Source organism: Anticarsia gemmatalis, chromosome 2 (genome assembly GCF_050436995.1).
Source record: "Anticarsia gemmatalis isolate Benzon Research Colony breed Stoneville strain chromosome 2, ilAntGemm2 primary, whole genome shotgun sequence".
Lineage (NCBI taxonomy): Eukaryota > Metazoa > Arthropoda > Insecta > Lepidoptera > Erebidae > Anticarsia > Anticarsia gemmatalis.
This window is the reverse complement of record NC_134746.1, coordinates 2,895,275-2,914,557: the sequence shown is the minus strand read 5'-3', so window position 1 is coordinate 2,914,557 and position 19,283 is coordinate 2,895,275. Positions and strand designations below refer to the sequence as shown.

At 35.8% G+C, this 19,283-nt stretch overlaps 4 protein-coding genes across 6 annotated transcripts; 1 reads left to right on the top strand and 3 right to left on the bottom strand.

The window, feature by feature from the left end:
• Nucleotides 1–50: 50 nt before the first annotated feature.
• On the bottom strand, nucleotides 51–2,865 carry LOC142979451 (uncharacterized). The gene is made up of 7 exons (XM_076124360.1): nucleotides 2,656–2,865; nucleotides 2,318–2,481; nucleotides 1,862–2,039; nucleotides 1,313–1,470; nucleotides 869–1,043; nucleotides 632–756; nucleotides 51–375 (listed from the first exon to the last, which is right to left on the bottom strand). The coding sequence occupies exons 1-7, from the start codon at nucleotides 2,702–2,704 to the stop codon at nucleotides 244–246; spliced, it is 981 nt and encodes a 326-aa protein (XP_075980475.1). The 5' UTR covers nucleotides 2,705–2,865; the 3' UTR covers nucleotides 51–243.
• Nucleotides 2,866–3,112: 247 nt separating this feature from the next.
• On the bottom strand, nucleotides 3,113–12,874 carry Exd2 (Exonuclease 3'-5' domain-containing 2). 2 transcript variants are annotated; one of them, XM_076124336.1, is made up of 10 exons: nucleotides 12,473–12,874; nucleotides 12,121–12,280; nucleotides 11,635–11,835; nucleotides 11,116–11,342; nucleotides 7,870–8,019; nucleotides 7,309–7,511; nucleotides 6,506–6,674; nucleotides 5,955–6,116; nucleotides 5,399–5,599; nucleotides 3,113–5,097 (listed from the first exon to the last, which is right to left on the bottom strand). In XM_076124336.1, the coding sequence occupies exons 1-9, from the start codon at nucleotides 12,661–12,663 to the stop codon at nucleotides 5,401–5,403; spliced, it is 1,662 nt and encodes a 553-aa protein (XP_075980451.1). In that variant the 5' UTR covers nucleotides 12,664–12,874; the 3' UTR covers nucleotides 3,113–5,097; nucleotides 5,399–5,400. The 2 variants fall into 2 exon arrangements, with proteins under 2 accessions (XP_075980451.1, XP_075980442.1); XM_076124327.1 differs by having other exon boundaries at nucleotides 3,114–5,097; nucleotides 5,435–5,599.
• A 264-nt stretch (nucleotides 12,875–13,138) lies between these two features.
• LOC142979407 (putative ATP-dependent RNA helicase DDX23) lies at nucleotides 13,139–15,829 on the top strand. The gene has a single exon (XM_076124294.1). It carries the CDS (start codon nucleotides 13,257–13,259, stop codon nucleotides 15,738–15,740), a length of 2,484 nt encoding a protein of 827 aa, XP_075980409.1. The 5' UTR covers nucleotides 13,139–13,256; the 3' UTR covers nucleotides 15,741–15,829.
• On the bottom strand, nucleotides 15,820–19,125 carry LOC142979416 (uncharacterized). 2 transcript variants are annotated; one of them, XM_076124306.1, is made up of 8 exons: nucleotides 19,015–19,125; nucleotides 18,740–18,912; nucleotides 18,417–18,583; nucleotides 17,982–18,091; nucleotides 16,999–17,134; nucleotides 16,556–16,722; nucleotides 16,067–16,111; nucleotides 15,820–15,955 (listed from the first exon to the last, which is right to left on the bottom strand). In XM_076124306.1, the coding sequence occupies exons 2-6, from the start codon at nucleotides 18,910–18,912 to the stop codon at nucleotides 16,556–16,558; spliced, it is 753 nt and encodes a 250-aa protein (XP_075980421.1). In that variant the 5' UTR covers nucleotides 19,015–19,125; the 3' UTR covers nucleotides 15,820–15,955; nucleotides 16,067–16,111. The 2 variants fall into 2 exon arrangements, with proteins under 2 accessions (XP_075980421.1, XP_075980429.1); XM_076124314.1 differs by lacking the exon at nucleotides 16,556–16,722.
• Nucleotides 19,126–19,283: the final 158 nt, after the last annotated feature.

The following is a 19,283-nucleotide window of genomic DNA, read 5'->3' as shown; positions in this document are numbered from 1 at the left end:
TTACAGGTTTTATTTAGCTAACCTCCAATAACTTGATATTGACAAACTAGCAAAAGTAGCAAATGACGAAAATAAAATGTAGCAATGAAAATATTTTAATTGTGTGGGTAGGTGTAAATTACTGATCAATCTTGCTCTCAACGTCCCAACCAGCGAATTACTTAGCGTTGGCGATATAGCTGTTTACTATTCAAACAAATTATTTACAAACAAGTTACATAACTATAAATAATTAATTACGAATCATTCTGCATCAGCTTCATCACTATGTTCAGAGCAGTCTTCAGGCTGGAAGGTGTCGTCGTTGTTGTAGTTGTGCTTCGGTTTGAAGCGCTTGTTGCGACGACGGGGCTGCTCTGTAGGCCGGGTACCCACCTGCGTACACGTAACATTGTTAAGTTTACTTGAAGGAACTATTAACTATTGATTCGGATTAATTTTCAATTTTAGTAGACTCTGAGATCAGCATGTAACAACAACTGTTATTGATTTTCGGTAACATTAGTTTAACCAAAAATGATTGCATAAACTCTTTTGTTTAGGAAGTATAATCCTGCAGTCGGTCAAATTAAAATATGCATCTAATAAAGTTAAAAAAGCCATGAGGATTCAAAGAAAATAAAAATCCCACCTGTTCTACAAGTTTATAAGGTCCGACGCCGCTAATGAAGACTTCTTTGAATGCTTTGTGTAATGGCTTTCGTTTGAACAGCGCGCACTGTTCTCTCAGAAGCTCTGCAGCACCTTCAGGGAGATCTAAAACAAAGAAATGTTCAATTTTCAGCATAATTTACGAAAACATTGAAATCATTCCATCAATGGAAGCAACTCAATCATTCTATGATTGACTTTTTGAGAGTGTACTTACCTATTTCTTTAAAGGAGAATTGTTTAGGCCTTATATCATAGACCCTGTAGTCTAACATGAGCACCACATCAAAAGGTTCTATGTCCTCATCTACCTCACTCTTGGCCACAAATGTGATCTGCATGTGAGAGCCATCCAGGATCTTGAAAAGCTGAGCTTCTATGTTCAACAGTTTCTGAAAATAGAAAATGGTGAACATATTCACTAAACTTCGTAGTGTAATTTTTTTATTTTCATAAAAGCTAAAAGGTTTATTCTTTATTAGACACATAAAACACAGTTTCAAATAATAAAATGTCATTGCAAATCTGTTTGATACTCTTCCAAAAATAAATTGTATAAAATTCTTGACTGTAAAATATCAAGTAAATAAAAAAACCTGAAAAAACTTAAAGACCTTGAACTTGCTTCGATTAAAAACTGGTAAAATCTGTGTAAACTTACTTTAAGTGCCTCAAACTGCTCCAGTCTATCATAATAAGCAACTAATGCTTTCCTGATAGCACCAAGACACTCTGGCACCATGATGTTATCATAGTCCTCCATCACTGCATTCAAATTGAATCCAAGAGGTAAAGACGATTTAGATACTTCATTTAAGCCTGAAAAATTATACACTACTGTAAATCAAATAGTAATTCAGGAGGTAGAGCTCATTTACCTATTTGAAAAGCCTTGATAAAAAAAAATTGTTTGGTATAATAAAAGAACACAATGTTTTAAAGAATTAAGTGCATAAATCTGGCTATGTATGTTAGAATGCCTAAATCAAAATCAAATCATTTATTTATGACAGTGGGTGTTATACAGAGGGTGAATTTACCGCCAGTTCAGAAGGTAGCGCCAATGAGAAAAGCTGGCAAGAAACTCCTGGCCCCTCGAATATGATGTCTTTATAACATAGGCCTCAAAAAGCTGTATTGTATCTAACCAAACTTAAGATTAGGTGCAATTTGAAATTTATTTGCAAAATAAATAACATAGAACACTAACCTCCTTTAAGCTCAATCCTCAGTCCATGCTTGACCTGATGCTCAGAGTCATGCTGCATCAGATATGTGATGCAGCAGTGATCTTCCAACACATATGACTGCACCTCAATGCCGGATAACACAGACATCAGCTCCATGTCTGTTCTCAGGCTGTCCACTGCATTTGATAGTACTATTTTCTACAAATTATAAATTATCAACATAATTACATAAGATCACAAAATTACAAATTCATTCAGAAATAGAAGTATTAGTAACAAAATCAGCCCAATAGGTTTTATAAATTGCTATTCAAGTTTTCCTAGTCATTTCCATACAATATAAGTAAAATTTTATTGAATTTCAGTTACCTACATGGGAAGTTCTCAACCATACTTAAACCTTTTATTGCAAGGGATCTAAACATAGTTAATTCTAGTTAGTAAAATGCTATATAGTTATTAGATATTTTTTTTACCTGAGGTCTAACAAAATGATCAGTCTTTTTCTTAGGCGGTGAAGGTTTGTGCCTATAGCTATTTCGTTGTAACTGAAACAGTTCATCTTGCTTCTCTCGTAGTCTCTGCTCTAGTTGTTGTATCTCTTCTTGCAGTTCATCACAGTCTTCGGGAAGTTTTGTAGCTAAAAATAACATATCAACATTCGGAATTATCCGCTTACGAAAAAGTCACTGGCATGTCGTGCCTAATATTGACATTATGAAGATCTAACATTTTATTCGAAAGCGGATGTGGTTTTCTATTAGATTAAGTAAATATTTATCATATTTTTGTTTGTTGTTAGTATAACACAAACCTCCTTTTCGAAATAGTTTGGTGATCTTCAGTTGCTTCGTATTGGTCATCTTGTTTCACTATCGAGAAAGAAGCCTTACAAAGCTCACTTTTAAAACTTATTTCCGCACAATTTCAAAAAAAATAATAACACAATAAATATCAGCGAGATTCAGTTGAACGAACTGTTTGAATTTTAAACTTTTTGACATAACGAGTAATGTCAGCCATGACAGTTTATTTTCTAATGTTGGCACTACTGTGTCTAGAACTGTTCGGATACGCATACCGCACCATTACCTACTTCAAAATGTAATACCCATATTTACATTTTGTATGACAGATGTATGGATATAAATGAAGCAAGGAAAGTTTGTAAGTATAAAACCAAGAGGTCTTCATTGATCTCTCTTCTGGCTTCCCTTATGTGGAAGAGTCGTATTATTGTGTAAGTAATGGTATACACACAGAGAGCATAATATTAAATAAAATGAAAATTTGGGGTGTAAAAATTTATTATATTTTCAACTGTTAAAAAATAAACTCCGTATGTATAGCCCGAACACGTTTCCATAAAAGCGGTGGGATATGTTAAAAATGAGTAAGAACAATCTAATTCACACATAAATGCACATTTCAAGACGATAAGAAATCTTAGGATGCTGTACATTTTCCTGTTACAAAAACCTTCGAGAACAAACCAGTTCTAAAGAATTTTCTTTGTATAAAATAAATCTTTATTTATAAACGTCTAATAATTATTTGATGAAGACATAGGTTATGTGGATATGGAATTTGTACTAAGTCATAAACATAATAAAAAATACAAGATTAGCTTTGGATTGGCAAACATTTTGGAAGTAACCTACATTAAACTAAGGTACCTGCGGGTATTAAGGCCTGTCGGGTAATAAGGCCTAAACAACAAAAAACGTACGAAATACAGTAGTAGACGATCAAGATTACAGTCACACAAGCTCAGAGCGTATACGAGTCGCTGCAAAGTGGCGGACACACTCTTGCACTTCTCCCCCCGCAAATATCGTCGAAATAATTCAGAAGTGCGGTTCAGCAGCACGAATTATAAAAATTGACTCCAGTAAAACGTAAGTTGTTTAGAAAATATCATATTTACCAACCTGTATTGACTGTCCGCTTATTAATTAACGTATGCTTGTCCTTAGATTACCGTTTTAAGAGACTTGTAGTTATAAAAATTATATTATTATTCTTTTCTGTAAATAGGTGGTTGGCGGATATTAAGGCCTATAAAATTTTACAATAGGCCTTATTATACTCCTATTTTTTTAACTGCTATATAAGTAGGAGCGTGTTTTTAAAATGTTTGTTAGAGGGTAGTTTATACGTAGTTTATATTTTCAATTTATTTATTATTATTTTCAGTGCTTACAGTCACGATGCCTCCCAAACGAGCATTGTGGTCAGAAGGCGATCTGACAAAAATAAATCACAAAAAAATAAATATCGGTACGGTCATGCCTGCAAAGAAGATAGAATGGATGATGCAATGAGGCAATGTTCGCGATGCTTCAAGTGGTACCACGAGGAATGTGTCGGTTTGACTGCAGAATATACTGATGATTTTCAATGTCCTGATGGATGCGATGATGCAATGTCCTGATACAATTTATTTAATTTATTAAAACTACTATGCTTTCTATTGCCTTATGTTAATGATCAAGAATACTAATTTACTTAGTTTAAGTTGATTTTTGAATAGTTTATAGTATAGGCCTTTTTACCCTACCCTATTATAATAAGGCCTAAAGACAGCGTTTTTTTAAAAGTGATATAATGTTTTAGTTTTAAGCTTTAGAAGCTATTTTTTGTTTAAACTCGGTAGTAATATAAGTACATGACTGATTATTATAAAAACTGTTTGATTATATTGGATATTCTTCATTTTATTACAAATCTCCCTTAGCTAGGCCTTAATACCCGCGGGTACCTTAGTTAGTAAATAGTTTTAAAATCTGAAAAGATCATCCCGGCAGTTTTATTTACAAATAATTCAGATTTTATTAAAGCGAGTTAAAATGCACGTCTTACAACTTTAGATTTAAAACACGTTGTTGCAGACGAGAAGACTGTAGTCACAATGAAAAAGTCTTGAAATACAAAAAAAAACATTTGACAATAATATTGTCTCCGTCTTTAATACGTTACTTAAATAGTTACTTTACTTGCATCGCACAGTGGCACGGTAAAGATGCTATAATATTTCACATTTTCGTATAACATATTAAAATAAAATGAGTAATTGTATTAAAGAATCTTTGCCGTGTTTGATGCGTTTCGTATGCAGCTGTCATGCGCTATCCTAAACCGCACGCAACGGACGCATGACATTTTTTTCTTAAATTTAATTTCTCAAATTTTCGTCAATCCAATGGACTTCAAGTCTTTTTGCGTTAGCCTTCCTTCCTTCCATTTTACTCGCAATCTGAAAACAAAAAAGAAGTTAGTAACCTTATATTTTTGTAACACAATATCAGCACAGTTTTGCCAGACCATTGCATGTAAACAGACCAAATCACAGGCTTTTTGAATGATATTTGAAGCAGTGGCAGTCTGTGACGAGCACTAAATATTGTACATATAACTCCCTTATATCTTGCTTTCTCTCTTTTCTGCAGTTCTCTTATTAAATTAACAATATAATTTGAGTGCATAGAATATATTCAAGGGACATTTTTACCAGAAATTTAATTAAGCGGGCATATCTAGTAGATAACAAACTTCACCTTTAGACTAAAGTTTCGATAACTAGCATTACACACCTTTCCTCGTTGTGCTTTATGGACCACAACTCAGGCATGTACTTAGGCTCCATGCTGTCTAGGAAGTGCTGGCGCCACACCTCCTCCAGACGCAGTAGACCCTCGCGTTCCAGGAAGTATTCCACTACTTTCATACCGTGGGACTCGTACTCAGCGTTCTCGTAACTAAAACAAGATATTTTAATTAATAAGTTATTCAGGCATGGGTAGTATTGGCTAATGGGTAATTTTGTTTGTAAAAAGTTGGTTCCCATTATGGTCAAAGAGTATAACAGTCGTTAAGCCATGTCAACGACCTTTGTCCAAGTTCTACATCCACGGCCAGCTAAAGAAGATAGTTTAGTTCAGCTTACATAGTTGATCGAGTTTTCCATACATATTTCACCACTACCAACTATGCCAGCTAAGGTCACTTAAACTGAAAACTGGCTCAACTTGCGAGGTAAACGAAACTCATTTACCACTAACCATATATGATGAATGAGTAAACTAGATGGCCTTAAACACAAAGTGTACTCACATAACTTGCAGCTCGCAGGCCTCTCGTAGCAGTTCCACAGTGATCTCATTATGTAAAGGGTAGTACTGCAGAATGATGTCCTCGAGCTCCTTGCGCCGCGCCTCGGGCAGCTCGTGCTTGCGAGACTGGTAGTGCAGGGCGCGCGCCGCTGAACGGATACGTCTGTAATTGATAAAATATGTTTATTCACAGTTCTAGTTACTTGCAGACAGTAGTTCATGTTTTATTCATTCTCAAGATAGACTTTTTGATGGATGTCAGGACAACGATAAAAACAATAATGGTTTTTTTCTGATCAGGTAGACCTAGGATACTTGTAGAAGGAAGATGCTTGATGCTTCCAATATAATCGAATCTCTTCTATTTTCTATCATTAAAAGTCCACCTAATGCCGCTGAAATCCTTACTAATATTATAACTTGTCCACTTTTCACTTGAAAATTTGAACCGTTTTGGATGAAAATTTACATGATAATAGTTTACGACTAAACAACGACAAAGAGTACTATTTTTAAAAGCTACTTAAAACAAATAGTAAGTACTGTACGTACTTGCAAGCAGAATCCTCAGTATACTTGTTAGAGCTGTGATGCGCGGCGAAGGGCGCGGAGCACAGCGCCGCGAGTCGCTCGCGCACGGCCTGGTCGCGCATGTTGCTGACCTGGTGGCAGTCGCAGCACAGCAGCACCACGTCGTGGGAGGAGTGGTCTTTCATGATCTCTGTACAACGGTGGAGCAAGTTTGGTAAAATAGGTCTAAGTTTAAAGTATCAAGGCGCCTGAAAATATTGTGAGAGTGACTTGACCCACAGTCGTTTGATAAATCTATACTAATATTATAAAGCTGAAGAGTTTGTTTGAACCCGCTAATCTCAGGATCTACTGGTCCGATTTGAAAAATTATTTCAGTGTTAGATAGCCCATTTATCGAGGAAGGCTATATAACATCACGCTAAGGCCATTAGGAGCGGGGTAGCAACGAAAAATGTTACAAAAACGGGGAAAATTATGACCCAAGCTTTATTCTCTCTTATGTGACGCAAGCGTAGTTGCGCGGGTCAGCTAGTAGCTCAATAAACAGAAGTATAGCAGTTTATTGTTTGCCATTCGACCTCGTTCATGCAATATGTTCTGTTATAAGTGGTTTGCTATTTTATACACTACAGGCTAGTTTGCTAAGACAATTATAACAATTACATAAAACAGTTCAAACGCTTGTCGTAATATTGTTATTAAATACATATAATATCTCGTAATTATACTTGAAGGTGTATAAAATACCTATGTTTCGCCATTAACATAGTCGTTAGTGGTAGACAATAAAGAATGAAATAAGTAACAAGTAAGCAACCTACCTGGAAAATACTTCCTATACTCTCTAGGCACGACGTTCTTCCTGATGTAAGAGTTGGTACCGCCGCACACGACACACTTGTTCTCCTTCTGCAGCTGGTAGTAGCGGCCCACGTCGCCCACACTTCGGCCCGCGGGCTCGAAGCGCAGCCGTACCGTCAGGGGGTCCTCTTTCACCACGTCTGCTAGCTCTTTTTCTACATACCTGTATAAAAGAATGAGTTATAGTATTTTTGCTTGAGTCCATAAGTTTTATTGGTACCATTGTTGGGTAAAGGTCTCCTCCCTTAATGGGGGAGGGGCTAGGCCTTGTGTCCACCATACTGGTCAAGTGCGAGTTGGGGACTTTGCATACCTCAAAAACTAATTTAAAGAACTCTTAAGCTTGCAAGGTTGCACCACGATGTTTTCCTTCACCGTTGGTACAAGTGATAATAATTATTCTAATACACACATAACTCCGAAAAGACATTGGTGTGTTGCCACGGGTTTGAACCGTCAAACACTTGCGTGTTCTCTCAAATAGTTTTTACACACTAATGCAATATTCTTTTAAGACTTACCATAAAGCCTTTTTACTATCGCAAGTGCACAGCAGCTCTCCATCAGGGGCCTGTAGGAAACAGTTGTGGTACAGAGGCTTGGAGCGCGTCGCGTTCGGGTAGCGCTTGCTCATCACCACGCCGTCTTTGCCAACCTTCGGCTCTTTCGACCTGGAAGACAATTCATAATATAATTTGGTTGTTTTCAGTCTATTTACATTTTGTCGTCTTATGGTACTTTTATTAATAGTTTTTTTTCAGAGATCTTGGCACGCACGGTTTATCAACATTATAATTCTGTGTATTTTCAAATAGGTCTAGCTGTATCGACCAGGCCTCCGTCAACTGAATAAGCCTACGAGTAACAGTTGTTCTAAATTCAGTGCTTTAAACACTTCCGGCAACCTCGAAGCTTGCGTGCAAGGTCTACTAACTTGGCGGACTATAGAATGTGTCATGACGACCCGGACATCCCTGCCAATGCCCACATTTGTTGCACTGTAGGGCGCCGAGCAAAAGCTCTCACACGAAAAGATTAATAAATCTCAGATTTATGTAAATGGATAAACCCAAATCCCTTTACCCCATTGCGTCGGAGTCAGGTAAAAACATAAGTACTTTATTAAACGAAACAAAAAGTCTTGCTCTGACATCAATAAATAACAATTAGATTCTTAAACCTGTTTGTATATCAAGAGTTCCTACAAGCGTTAATCTGTATTGTAGGTTTACGGTAAATGGGGCACTATTCTCACCGGCGACCGGTTTTCTTATTCAAGATTTCCTTCTATGACGCAATTACTACTACACATAATTTATCCTAAAGTTTATCTTTTACGAGATGTTATGCAAAACTAAATAACAAACGTATCTTCCGTGAGGAAAAAATATGGGAAAATAACAAAGTCCATCTGCGATCAAGGTCGAAATGAGTTGGTTGACACAACTGGTAATATAAGAAGGATCTTATGTGTCGTAACGTTTAAAATTAAATATTTATCCCATAAGTATTGTATTGAGCGCTCGCTCTTTACCGAGACTGCATCCGCGTGGACTGTAGTTACATGGTATACCAAATGCATAGTTCTTAAGAGTTTTTCAGGATAAAAACTATCCATTGTCTTTTCTGAGGTTCTCAAACTATTTTAGTATAAAATTTCCTTTAAATTGGTTCTGTGGTTTAAGCACAAAGACTACTTTCGAATTTATAAAATAAGTAGAGACTGTAGAGATCATACTATTCATAGATACTATAGAAAGAATAACAGTCGAATTAAGAAGCTCTTGCTTATTTCTAGGCCAGATTCGGGAAACACCAAAACAATGAAACCATCTCATTAAAACTCAATTAAGTCTATTAATAAAAACAATTGGTTTTACCAGCAGTTTCACCACAAGTATTCTTAACCCAGTCAGTGGTTTTACCGAAATGTAATTGTTATGCGTTAAACGAGGTTATCAGACTCATGAATGGATGGGTCGCGCGTAAGCAGGTAAAATTCCCGGGGACTGTATAGTAAAAGAAATATAATTCCCGACGACTTATAGTAAAGGAAATAATGTATATTATATTTCTTTCAATCCATTTCCTTGAAAAATAAACTTCCCTTGAATTCATTACGTAAGATTATAGTAGTTTTAATAGAGTTCTAGTTTTAATCTTACGATTTGAACGCCGTAACGGTAACTGTCGGAAATGTTACGTCATTATTGAATTCAAATTGACTAAGCTATCAAGACATAAGAACAAAAAACCTAGGACAGAGTCGATTAAGCATTTATAATTAGAAAAAAAAATCCTTAAATAATTAACAAACTAACATCTTATTTAGTCATCATCATAATTATAAAATAATAATAAACTATTGCAAAGCACAGTTATCTTCCAATCAGGCCGTACAACAATGTTGACTCATAAAAAAACTATGCCGTCACACAAATCGTTTGGAACGCGAGATAATTCTCTGTATGAGGAAAACCGATGTGGCGTAGCGTATCGCGTATGTAGCTAAGGGGAAGTACATACTACCATGGTATAAACATGTTTTATTGCACAACAATAATGTTATAGTTCTATAAACCTTGCGTCAGATTCTTGGTACTTTCTTGCCTTTACCAAGAAATGTATAACACTTTCGTATTTCCATTCAATCGTAAGTTTATGAATGAAACTAAATATCTAAGTTAATGTTGTCTTTGAATTGAATTTAATCGAAATTCGTTCGTTAGGTTCACCTATGTTTTCATTCATAAAATGTTATATAATTTATACTAATAATTGTACTAGAGATACCTACCTATTAAAAATTATGTCTGGTTTTACAAATTTACCTAGAGTTACGTAAATGCTGTTTAACGGTAATTTTGACTATGTTTTCCTAAAATTGTTATATAACATAATAGTTTTTTATTTCCAACAGATATCAGATTCATTGATCATCCTATACATAAAATACCTACAAGATATAAGTAGGTATAGGTGACAAAATGAATAAACATTAATTTTCAACATTGCATCACTTGTTTACGTTTTCCAAATAATTATCATGAGAATTTACGATATGGATTTCAGTCATCGAGATTTCATTGATTAGTCAAAAGTACACGTATTTATTTTTGTATAGTCATCAGATACGACAATAGCAGGCCATTATTTTTGTATGAAAGGAAACAGATATGATTAACATAAATATATAATTACTAGCTTTTGTCTGCAACTTCGTCCGCATGTCGTATCGAGGGTTTAAGCTATTATTTAACGAATTTCATTAAAATCCGTCTAGTAGTTTTTAAGTAAAAGTGAAACATGCATACATTCATCCTCACAAAGATTTTCTGTTACAATATTAGTAACATGAGATTTATGAGTGTTCACACTATCAACAAGGATAAATAAATACGAAAGAGAAAGTGTGAACATTAAGAAAAACAAGTTTTTACAACTGTTTATGCAATCTGAGAAACAGGATATACCTATGATATTTTGATACTTCTTCTTGTTTTGAAAATAAATAAGGCAATTATTAATATAATAATTATTAATGCCTGGAGTTTGGTAACTTGACTGGTGAAATGGCCTTTGTTAATTTTAATATTACATGGGATTAAAATTAATAAAGGCAAAACATAGGTTTAATGCATAAACTTTTGCCTTTATGCATAACAGGAGTGATTTGTGCATAACTGTATGCATTTTTTATGACAGGTATAATTTGCAATGCTTCTTATATTGTTATAAATAAGATTAAGAAAAAAGACTTTACTCACTTTGCTTTGTTATTATTATTATTTTTCCTAGCTTTATATTTCCTATCAGCAAGTCGTCTGCACAGTTCATCGGGCTCCCATTTTGTGGACCAAGGAAACGGTGCATTCTGCCATCTTAGTCTTTGTAGAAGACTTGTGTAAATTCTAATAGCAGCATGTGCATCAATCGCAGCATAGTTAACTTGTCTTGTTGTTAGTTCCTCTGCTTCCCAGTCACTACAACGGACCTGTTAAATCAGAATATATAGTTATAAAACGTTAAATGTAGAATAAGAGACAGAATTCACTATCTGTGTAGCATTTAGCTGTAATAAAAGCATCTTTTGTTACTTTATAAGGGTAGTAAAGAAAGATTTCTCTCAAAAAATTGTGTTATTATACCAAAATTCCTACATTTTATGCAGATTTTTGAAATCAGACCATAGTTCTTCTTCACATGTTCATATGTACCAAGAATTACTTTGGAAATCAGTTATTAGCTCGTCTACTGCATATAAAAAGTAATTATTTTCTAGTTACCTTCCAACTTTTATCCATGACAGCTCCAAGTACAGACTTAGCCAAAAAGGCAAGACCACCAGGCTCATGTCTAGACAGATCGGCCAAATGCCTCAGGTCCAGAGTTTGCTTGCAAGCTACTCCAAAGTCGTGGAACAGGTACTGGCTGTCATCTGCGGGCGCCACACCCACTTTATAAATAGTTTCATCTTCTAGTAGGCTCTGCAACAATGTAACTTAATTTTAATTGGAAAATAGCAAATACATTGTAACAAAAAGATGCAATTGATATTTTTATGTACAGTAAATTTCTCATCTATTGAAATCATTAGATCTAGTGGCACAATTTTACTATTCTTGTTAAAACAATGAAACTGAATCTTCATAAAACATATATCTACCTATTACAGTCCCACTCTTGGGCAGGCGTCTTCTCTCAGAATGTGGGAGAGGTTTAAATGTACTCACTAAGACTATAACAAATAAATTGTTGGAAACTAAACATACCTTTAAAGATGGTGGAATAGACTTCATAACATTCATGTTGAATAAACCACAGTATCCATCGTAAGAAGATAACTGAATGTATGCCACAGGACGCCTCTTCCCCTGCTTTTCTGTTACCCACTCACAATCAAAACCTAAGGCATTATATTTTTTACTTCTCCTGCAAATATATTAATAATATATGATTAGACCACAATGTCGTAGTACAAACTATAACACTAAAAAAAGTTTTTTTGTTTATAACTTCTATTACTAAGTTTTATAAATGAAAAAGTTTATATATAGCTTTAAAAGGCCTATAAATGGCGGCAAAAGGTCCCAGTTCAATAAATAAAGACAGATATCAAGTTACCTTCTCAATTCATCCACGACTTTATCACAACATTCCTCGGTGGTAACTGTTACGATCTTCAAATAGTCAAAAACCTCACTAGCATCTCTAGGTCTTCGTTTATGCTTATAATAAACGTATGTCACAACTCCAGCGACCACCGCAGCAGCTGCCGAGGTTACGCACACTTGGTATGATGTTGATGTTTCCATTGAAATTTAAACATTACTTGAAAACTAGGTAAAAGTTTTAATAAATGCGCACACGGTTCAATATGTTACTTTCACTACTGATGCACCATATAATAACTTTTGTACTGTGTTACTAAGTTAAGAACACCTCACTTTATTTTATAATAATTTATTATGTCACAATATTCAATGTCTCAGGCGAATTGTATGTCACCACGATGCTTTTATTGCTATTGTGTCACGAATGTCAAATCATCGTCATTTTGGTCAAGTACGAGTTGCCGTTGCCGTTGCGCGTTAATTAATTTACGGAAGGCAACGCGGCAACTGGAACTGTATGTATTGATATTATTTCACAAAACAAGACTGTTTCATTGAATTTGATAGCGTCATTATTTTCCTTTTATTAGACTAACAATTTCGATTAAATAGATTTAATTTTAAGTGGAGCTCAAAATATTTCTATTAAAATTAGTTATAATGGCAACTCGTGTAAGATGTCACTGTCACAAAATAGTGAAAATATTGCGGTTGGTTGTGCACTTTTGTGTAATTCTTATTACGTTTCTTTAAATTTGTGTCATAGTACATAAACAGTTTGGAAGTTATTACCGATGGCACGGGACAGAAGTCCTGAGCGGAGACGCTCGCGGTCTAGGGAGCGGAGAGACAAAGACCGGCACGATGACCGCGAGCATCGTGAGAAAAATAAACGGAGAGAACGATCGCGCAGTCCATCAAGGAAAGAACGCGAGCGTTCTCGGAGCCCTTCAAAAAAAGATGGGGATAGACCACGTAGTCCCTCGCGGAAAGAACGCGAACGCTCCAGAAGTCCATCGCGCAAAGATCGTCGTTCTAGAAGCCCAAAAAAACGTGACGGCAAGGACAAAGATAGAAAACATGAAGATAAAGAAAAATCCAAGAGTAGAAAAGAAGAGGAAAGTAAAAATGAAGAAGAAGACAATCATGAGGATAAGGATGATGATGTAAAACCTATTAAACGTGAGCCATTGTCTCTTGAAGAGCTGCTTGCTAAAAAGAAGGCTGAGGAAGAGGCACGCAGTAAACCCGTGTTTCTTACAAAAGAGCAGAGAGCTGCGTTAGCTTTAGAAAGACGTCAGAAGCAAGTGGAAGCTATGAGAGCTAATGTTGAGAGACCAACTATCACGACAATAGATCTAACAGGCCCTACCAAGAAAGATGAAGAGAAAAAACATAGAGAAGATAGGGAGAAAGAGCGTGAAAGAAGAGAAGAAAAAAGAGAGGAGAGGGAAAGAGAAAGGAAATATGAAGAGAGAAAGGCTGCAATGGATCGCAGAGATGATAAGAAAGACAAAAATGAAGATGTCTCAAAGACTAAAGACAAAGAACGAGAAGAAGAGGCCATTAAAGCAAGATATCTTGGTATTGTGAAGAAAAAGCGCAGAGTTAGGAGACTGAATGATCGTAAATTTGTCTTTGATTGGGATGCATCAGAAGATACTTCAAATGATTACAATGCTTTATATAAAGAGAGACATCAAGTACAGTTCTTTGGCAGGGGTCATATTGCGGGGATAGACATTAAATCACAGAAAAAAGATTATAGTAAGTTTTATGGTAATCTGTTAGAGAAAAGACGCACAGAGTTGGAAAAAGAACAGGAAAAGTCACGACTCAGAAAAGTTAAGAAGAAGGAAGATAAACAGAAATGGGACGACCGTCACTGGTCTGAAAAAGATCAGGATGAGATGACTGAAAGAGATTGGCGTATCTTCAGAGAAGATTATAACATTACTATTAAAGGAGGAAAGATTCCTAATCCAATCCGTTCCTGGAAGGAAGCTGGCTTCCATCCTGACATTATGGACATTATTAGCAAAGTTGGTTATAAAAGCCCTACTCCAATTCAAAGGCAAGCTATTCCCATTGGCTTACAGAACAGAGATATTATTGGTGTTGCCGAAACTGGTTCTGGTAAAACTCTAGCTTTTCTTATTCCTCTACTTACTTGGATTCAGTCTCTTCCTAAGAGTGAACGCATGGAGGATGCCGATCAAGGACCTTATGCAATCATATTGGCCCCAACCCGTGAGTTGGCTCAGCAGATTGAGGAGGAAACTAACAAATTTGGAATCCCATTAGGTATCACATCTGTTGTTGTGGTGGGAGGTCTCTCAAGAGAGGAACAGGGTTTCAAATTGAGGTTGGGTTGTGAAATTGTCATTGCTACTCCTGGTCGTCTTATTGACGTTTTAGAAAACAGATACTTGGTGCTAACTCGCTGTACTTACGTCGTACTTGACGAGGCTGATCGTATGATTGACATGGGTTTCGAGCCCGATGTGCAGAAGATTTTAGAATACATGCCTGTGTCCAACATCAAACCTGACACTGATGCCGCTGAAGACGCATCGCTTCTACTCGCAAATTACAACTCTAAGAAGAAGTACAGACAAACTGTGATGTTTACGGCGACTATGCCGCCGGCAGTCGAACGCCTAGCTAGGAGCTATTTACGTAGACCAGCTATAGTATACATCGGATCCGTCGGTAAACCAGTAGATAGAACCGAACAAGTCGTCTACATGATCGGCGAGAATGAGAAGCGCAGGAAGCTTACGGAGATATTACAGCGTGGCGTCGAACCACCGATCATCATTTTCGTCAACCAAAAGAAGGGTGCGGACGTTCTTGCTAAAGGTTTGGAGAAACTCGGCTTCAACGCGTGTACATTGCACGGTGGTAAAGGCCAAGAACAGCGTGACTTTGCTTTGGCCAGTCTTAAGAATGGTTCGAAGGATATCCTGGTGGCGACAGATGTTGCCGGTCGTGGTATCGACATCAAGGACGTCAGTATGGTTATCAATTATGATATGGCCAAAACTATTGAGGATTATACCCATCGTATCGGTCGTACTGGTCGTGCGGGCAAGACTGGTAAAGCCATTTCGTTTGTTACTAAAGAAGATTCGGCGTTGTTCTATGATCTGAAGCAAGTACTACTGACTAGCTCAGTGTCCACTTGTCCACCAGAGCTTATGAACCACCCTGAAGCACAACACAAGCCAGGAACTGTGGTCACTAAGAAGAGACGCGAAGAAATGATTTTCGCATAAGTACAATGTAACAAGTAATAAGTGAAAAGTTACATTTATTTTTTTGTGAACTAAGTTTTACTCTAATAAATGATTGTAGTAAAAATATATATTTTTTATTTAATTTTTATTACATACGTGATTGTGTGTAATTACATTTTAACAGACTAGCAAATAAATTATTGTTTCACTATAAAGGTTGATTGATAGAAACTCGACATCTTCACATCACGGAACTGTAACAAAAGAATAAAATTATAAAAAAGCCCTCAAGGAAAGATAATGTTCTTACAATTTTATACTATTGTGGAAGAACAAAGTGGGTGGTATGTTGGCCGCGAACTAACCTGGTAATGTATGTTGGTGATCATCGACTTCTTCCCCTGTACGATCTGGAAAAATTTAGATACGATTAGTGTTTTGTTATAAAACCATTAGGAACTAGCATCAAATCAGTGTTAGAAAGCAAGCTGTTGAAATTGCTAGTCACACAAACAAAACCTCAAGTTGCATGAAAATCATTGTTTAACAGACCTAGGGAATATAGGTATATCATGTAAAAGTGTAAAACCGTGTTAAAGCAGATGAACTATGTTAAACTTAAAACCAAACCATGCATTTGAATGAACTGTAAACAATAGGCAAAAATCATAATTTCTAAAATACAGAAAACATAAATCTTGCGCGCGATAAAGGCAAAACCAAAGCAAAAGCCCTTTAAAATTAGGTGCCAGATCTAATGTTGCCATGTGACATCTTAGTTATATAGATCTGGCTGTACAAAACATCGAAACAAAGCGTCTGCCACCATGCTAATGCCACCTCTGTTGTTCTACCTATTCTTTCTTTTCAACTGGTTTGGCCTCCTCTTTAGCTGGTGGTGGCATCACTGCCTGCTTGACTGATGACGCCAACGAAACTGTCATATCGACGAACTCCGAAAAGTCTTTGGGGAAAGACAATTCGGGGAACTTCACCTCCAGTTGAGGGTCACCGGGTTTCACTAGTAAATTTTGAAAAAAGTATTATGGTACACCAAAAGTTATTCTGGATGAAGTAGAGCTCAGATGCGTATTACAGTTGTATTGCAGAACAATCTCTTGTACTTATACTGATATTCATAATAATAATGTTGTCATTAACAAAAACAGCCATAAATAACAGAATCATTCAATTTTACAATCATATCTGATTGGTCTACAAAAACTTCTCGTTTTCAGAAATAACTTTCATACAGTGAAAATTTGGTCATAATATTTTGAAAAAATTAAATATATACCTCCATATAGGAAGTTGTAGGCAATATTGATGTACTGCTTGGCTAGTGCTGAGTTGTTCTTCAATGTTTCCTTGGTCTCTTCAGGGAAGCACACTAGGCCCATCAGTGTGGTACCTGTGCCCGCGTATATTACTCGCTGGAAATAAGATAAAATGAGAAATTAAAAGGATATCATGCTTTTGCAATATGAGACATTCTGAGAGCTGGGTTACGAATGAGCTCTGCTTAAATGACAAGTGATTTCTAATTTTTGACATATTTAATAGTCCTGGTTCTCTAAAAGGGAATGGAACACTATACACAAATATGTGAAAAATAAATATCTTGTTAACAAATGATGTGCAATTGCTTAAAAAAATTAAGGTGAATCATAAGAAAGTAAACAATGATTATTGAAATGGTCACTTTAAAAGAAACTTCTCTCTGATGTCATACAAAATGTTATGGGAAAACGTAACTACCTTCCCACTTTCATATTGCAACATTATTTCTTAACACTTATGTGTAATAATAACACCTGACTGTGAATGTTTATTTCCTATATATTGTTATAGCTGAATCATGGTGGGAAATTTTGTTTGCAAACATACTGAATGAAGGAGAAATATATTCCATGAATTTGTTATATTGTGTTGACCAACAATTTTGTTACCTTTAATAACTTGACTTTAGCATCGGCTGAAGAACTAAAGCCTCTGCTCATAAGTATGTATATTGTTTATCTTATTAATATTATTTTAATTTAGTATAATCTTCTTAATCTTTTATTATTATAAAAGATTCATAAAGTAGAGAAGTCACTTTTACTATATTGCAAAATAGGAGTAAATTACTTAAATGTATGGATGTAAAATGTAAATTAAGGGAAACTCAGAACTTAGTCATCATTATTTGGTCCCTGTCAACCTTCATGGAAATAAGGGGGTGACTTTAGGTATGTGGTGTATACTTGTCTAAGTTGATTAATTATCTGCAGTACTTACCCTGATAATGCCTCCTCTTAGACCAAATATGAAACCAGTGAGACCCCCCATTGCTACTGCACCATATCTGACCTCTTTGTTTTCCTCCTCTCTCAGATATTTCACAATCCCTGTAAACAGATAAAATTCAAATTTAATCAAAAATACTATAATCACAACATAATAATATAGGTAAAGAAACATTGTATATTTCTATCTAAGTACATCTTAATTAGATAATATAAACAAGTCACTATGTCATTATAACAAAGCTTAGTTTAGGCTAGTGTTATAATAGAAAATATGACAATGTCCACTTAATAAAAGACCTTTATACTTTTTAACCATGACTTCCTTATACAATATAGAAAAAAGACATTTTTTAATTGAAATAGAAAGAGACTTTGGGCTTTGCATCAAAATGAGAGTCGAAGTAGTATAAAAAGAAGATCTTACAGTCGGTTTTGTCCTGAAACTCGTGGTACTGATCCTGTACAGCATTTTTGGCATGATCTGTGTGGTCCACCACTACCTGCACCTGCTCACGGATTGCTCGCACAGGTGATAATAGGAAAGAAGAAATGTAACCAGGACCTCGTTCTTTCCTTTTAGCTTGTACATACCTGAAAGAAAAAAAAAAGATTGCATTAAATAATAGGATAGTTTTCAGTAAAAAGTACGAAAACTGCAACAATTAGCTTTGAATGACTAATATTTGGCTTTAGTTAAAGTATATTCACGAGATATTGTCCAAATATTGTGGTTAGGTGTATACATACTCAGCATATTCGGCGTGTGGGGCTTCGTATATCGGAAGTTCGGAAAGCCTCATCGGTGGAGGCCTGGCTGGACCTGCCAGTGTTACAGGCTCATCTTTGATGGGTGTCGCAGCACCCACCACCGGTATCAAAGCGGCCACCCCAGCAGAACCTAACACTACTTTTCGCAGCATCTACATAACAAGAAATATGACAATTAAGTGAAAACTATCCAAGTATATGTCGGTATAGTTGTAAGAAACATGGAAAATCAGTAAATAAACAGTGATTACTACCTCTATAGAGATGTTTCCCAGCAAAAATTACATAAATGTTTTAGGTAACAAAACTTCGATAATCAGCTGCTGGTTGACAGCTGAAAATGGTGTTGCAACGGCTAATTATTTTTTTCAGGATTGCCACTTACTTTCTATACTAGCGAAAAAAAATTGATTAATTTAACCCCTGATTCGTGGTTTAAGATTTTTGTACATTTTTCACAGAAGTTGCGTTATTTTTGGCAATTAATCGTATATCACTTATATTTGAAATATCATTGAAAAGA

Coding starts and splice junctions, on each gene's coding strand:
- Exd2 (XM_076124327.1), bottom strand. CDS start 12,663: ATGGAAACATCAACATCATACCAAGTGTGCGTAACCTCGGCAGCTGCT. Junction 12,281..12,472: donor GTCGTGGATGAATTGAGAAG/GTAACTTGATAT, acceptor ATATATTTGCAG/GAGAAGTAAAAAATATAATG. Junction 5,600..5,954: donor GCCTGCGAGCTGCAAGTTAT/GTGAGTACACTT, acceptor ATCTTGTTTTAG/TTACGAGAACGCTGAGTACG.
- LOC142979407 (XM_076124294.1), top strand. CDS start 13,257: ATGGCACGGGACAGAAGTCCTGAGCGGAGACGCTCGCGGTCTAGGGAG.
- LOC142979451 (XM_076124360.1), bottom strand. CDS start 2,704: ATGACCAATACGAAGCAACTGAAGATCACCAAACTATTTCGAAAAGGA. Junction 1,471..1,861: donor GAGGATTGAGCTTAAAGGAG/GTTAGTGTTCTA, acceptor ATAATTTTTCAG/GCTTAAATGAAGTATCTAAA. Junction 1,044..1,312: donor AGCAGTTTGAGGCACTTAAA/GTAAGTTTACAC, acceptor TTCTATTTTCAG/AAACTGTTGAACATAGAAGC.
- LOC142979416 (XM_076124306.1), bottom strand. CDS start 18,912: ATGCTGCGAAAAGTAGTGTTAGGTTCTGCTGGGGTGGCCGCTTTGATA. Junction 18,584..18,739: donor CCACACGCCGAATATGCTGA/GTATGTATACAC, acceptor TTTTTCTTTCAG/GTATGTACAAGCTAAAAGGA. Junction 16,723..16,998: donor CTACAACTTCCTATATGGAG/GTATATATTTAA, acceptor AAAATTTACTAG/TGAAACCCGGTGACCCTCAA.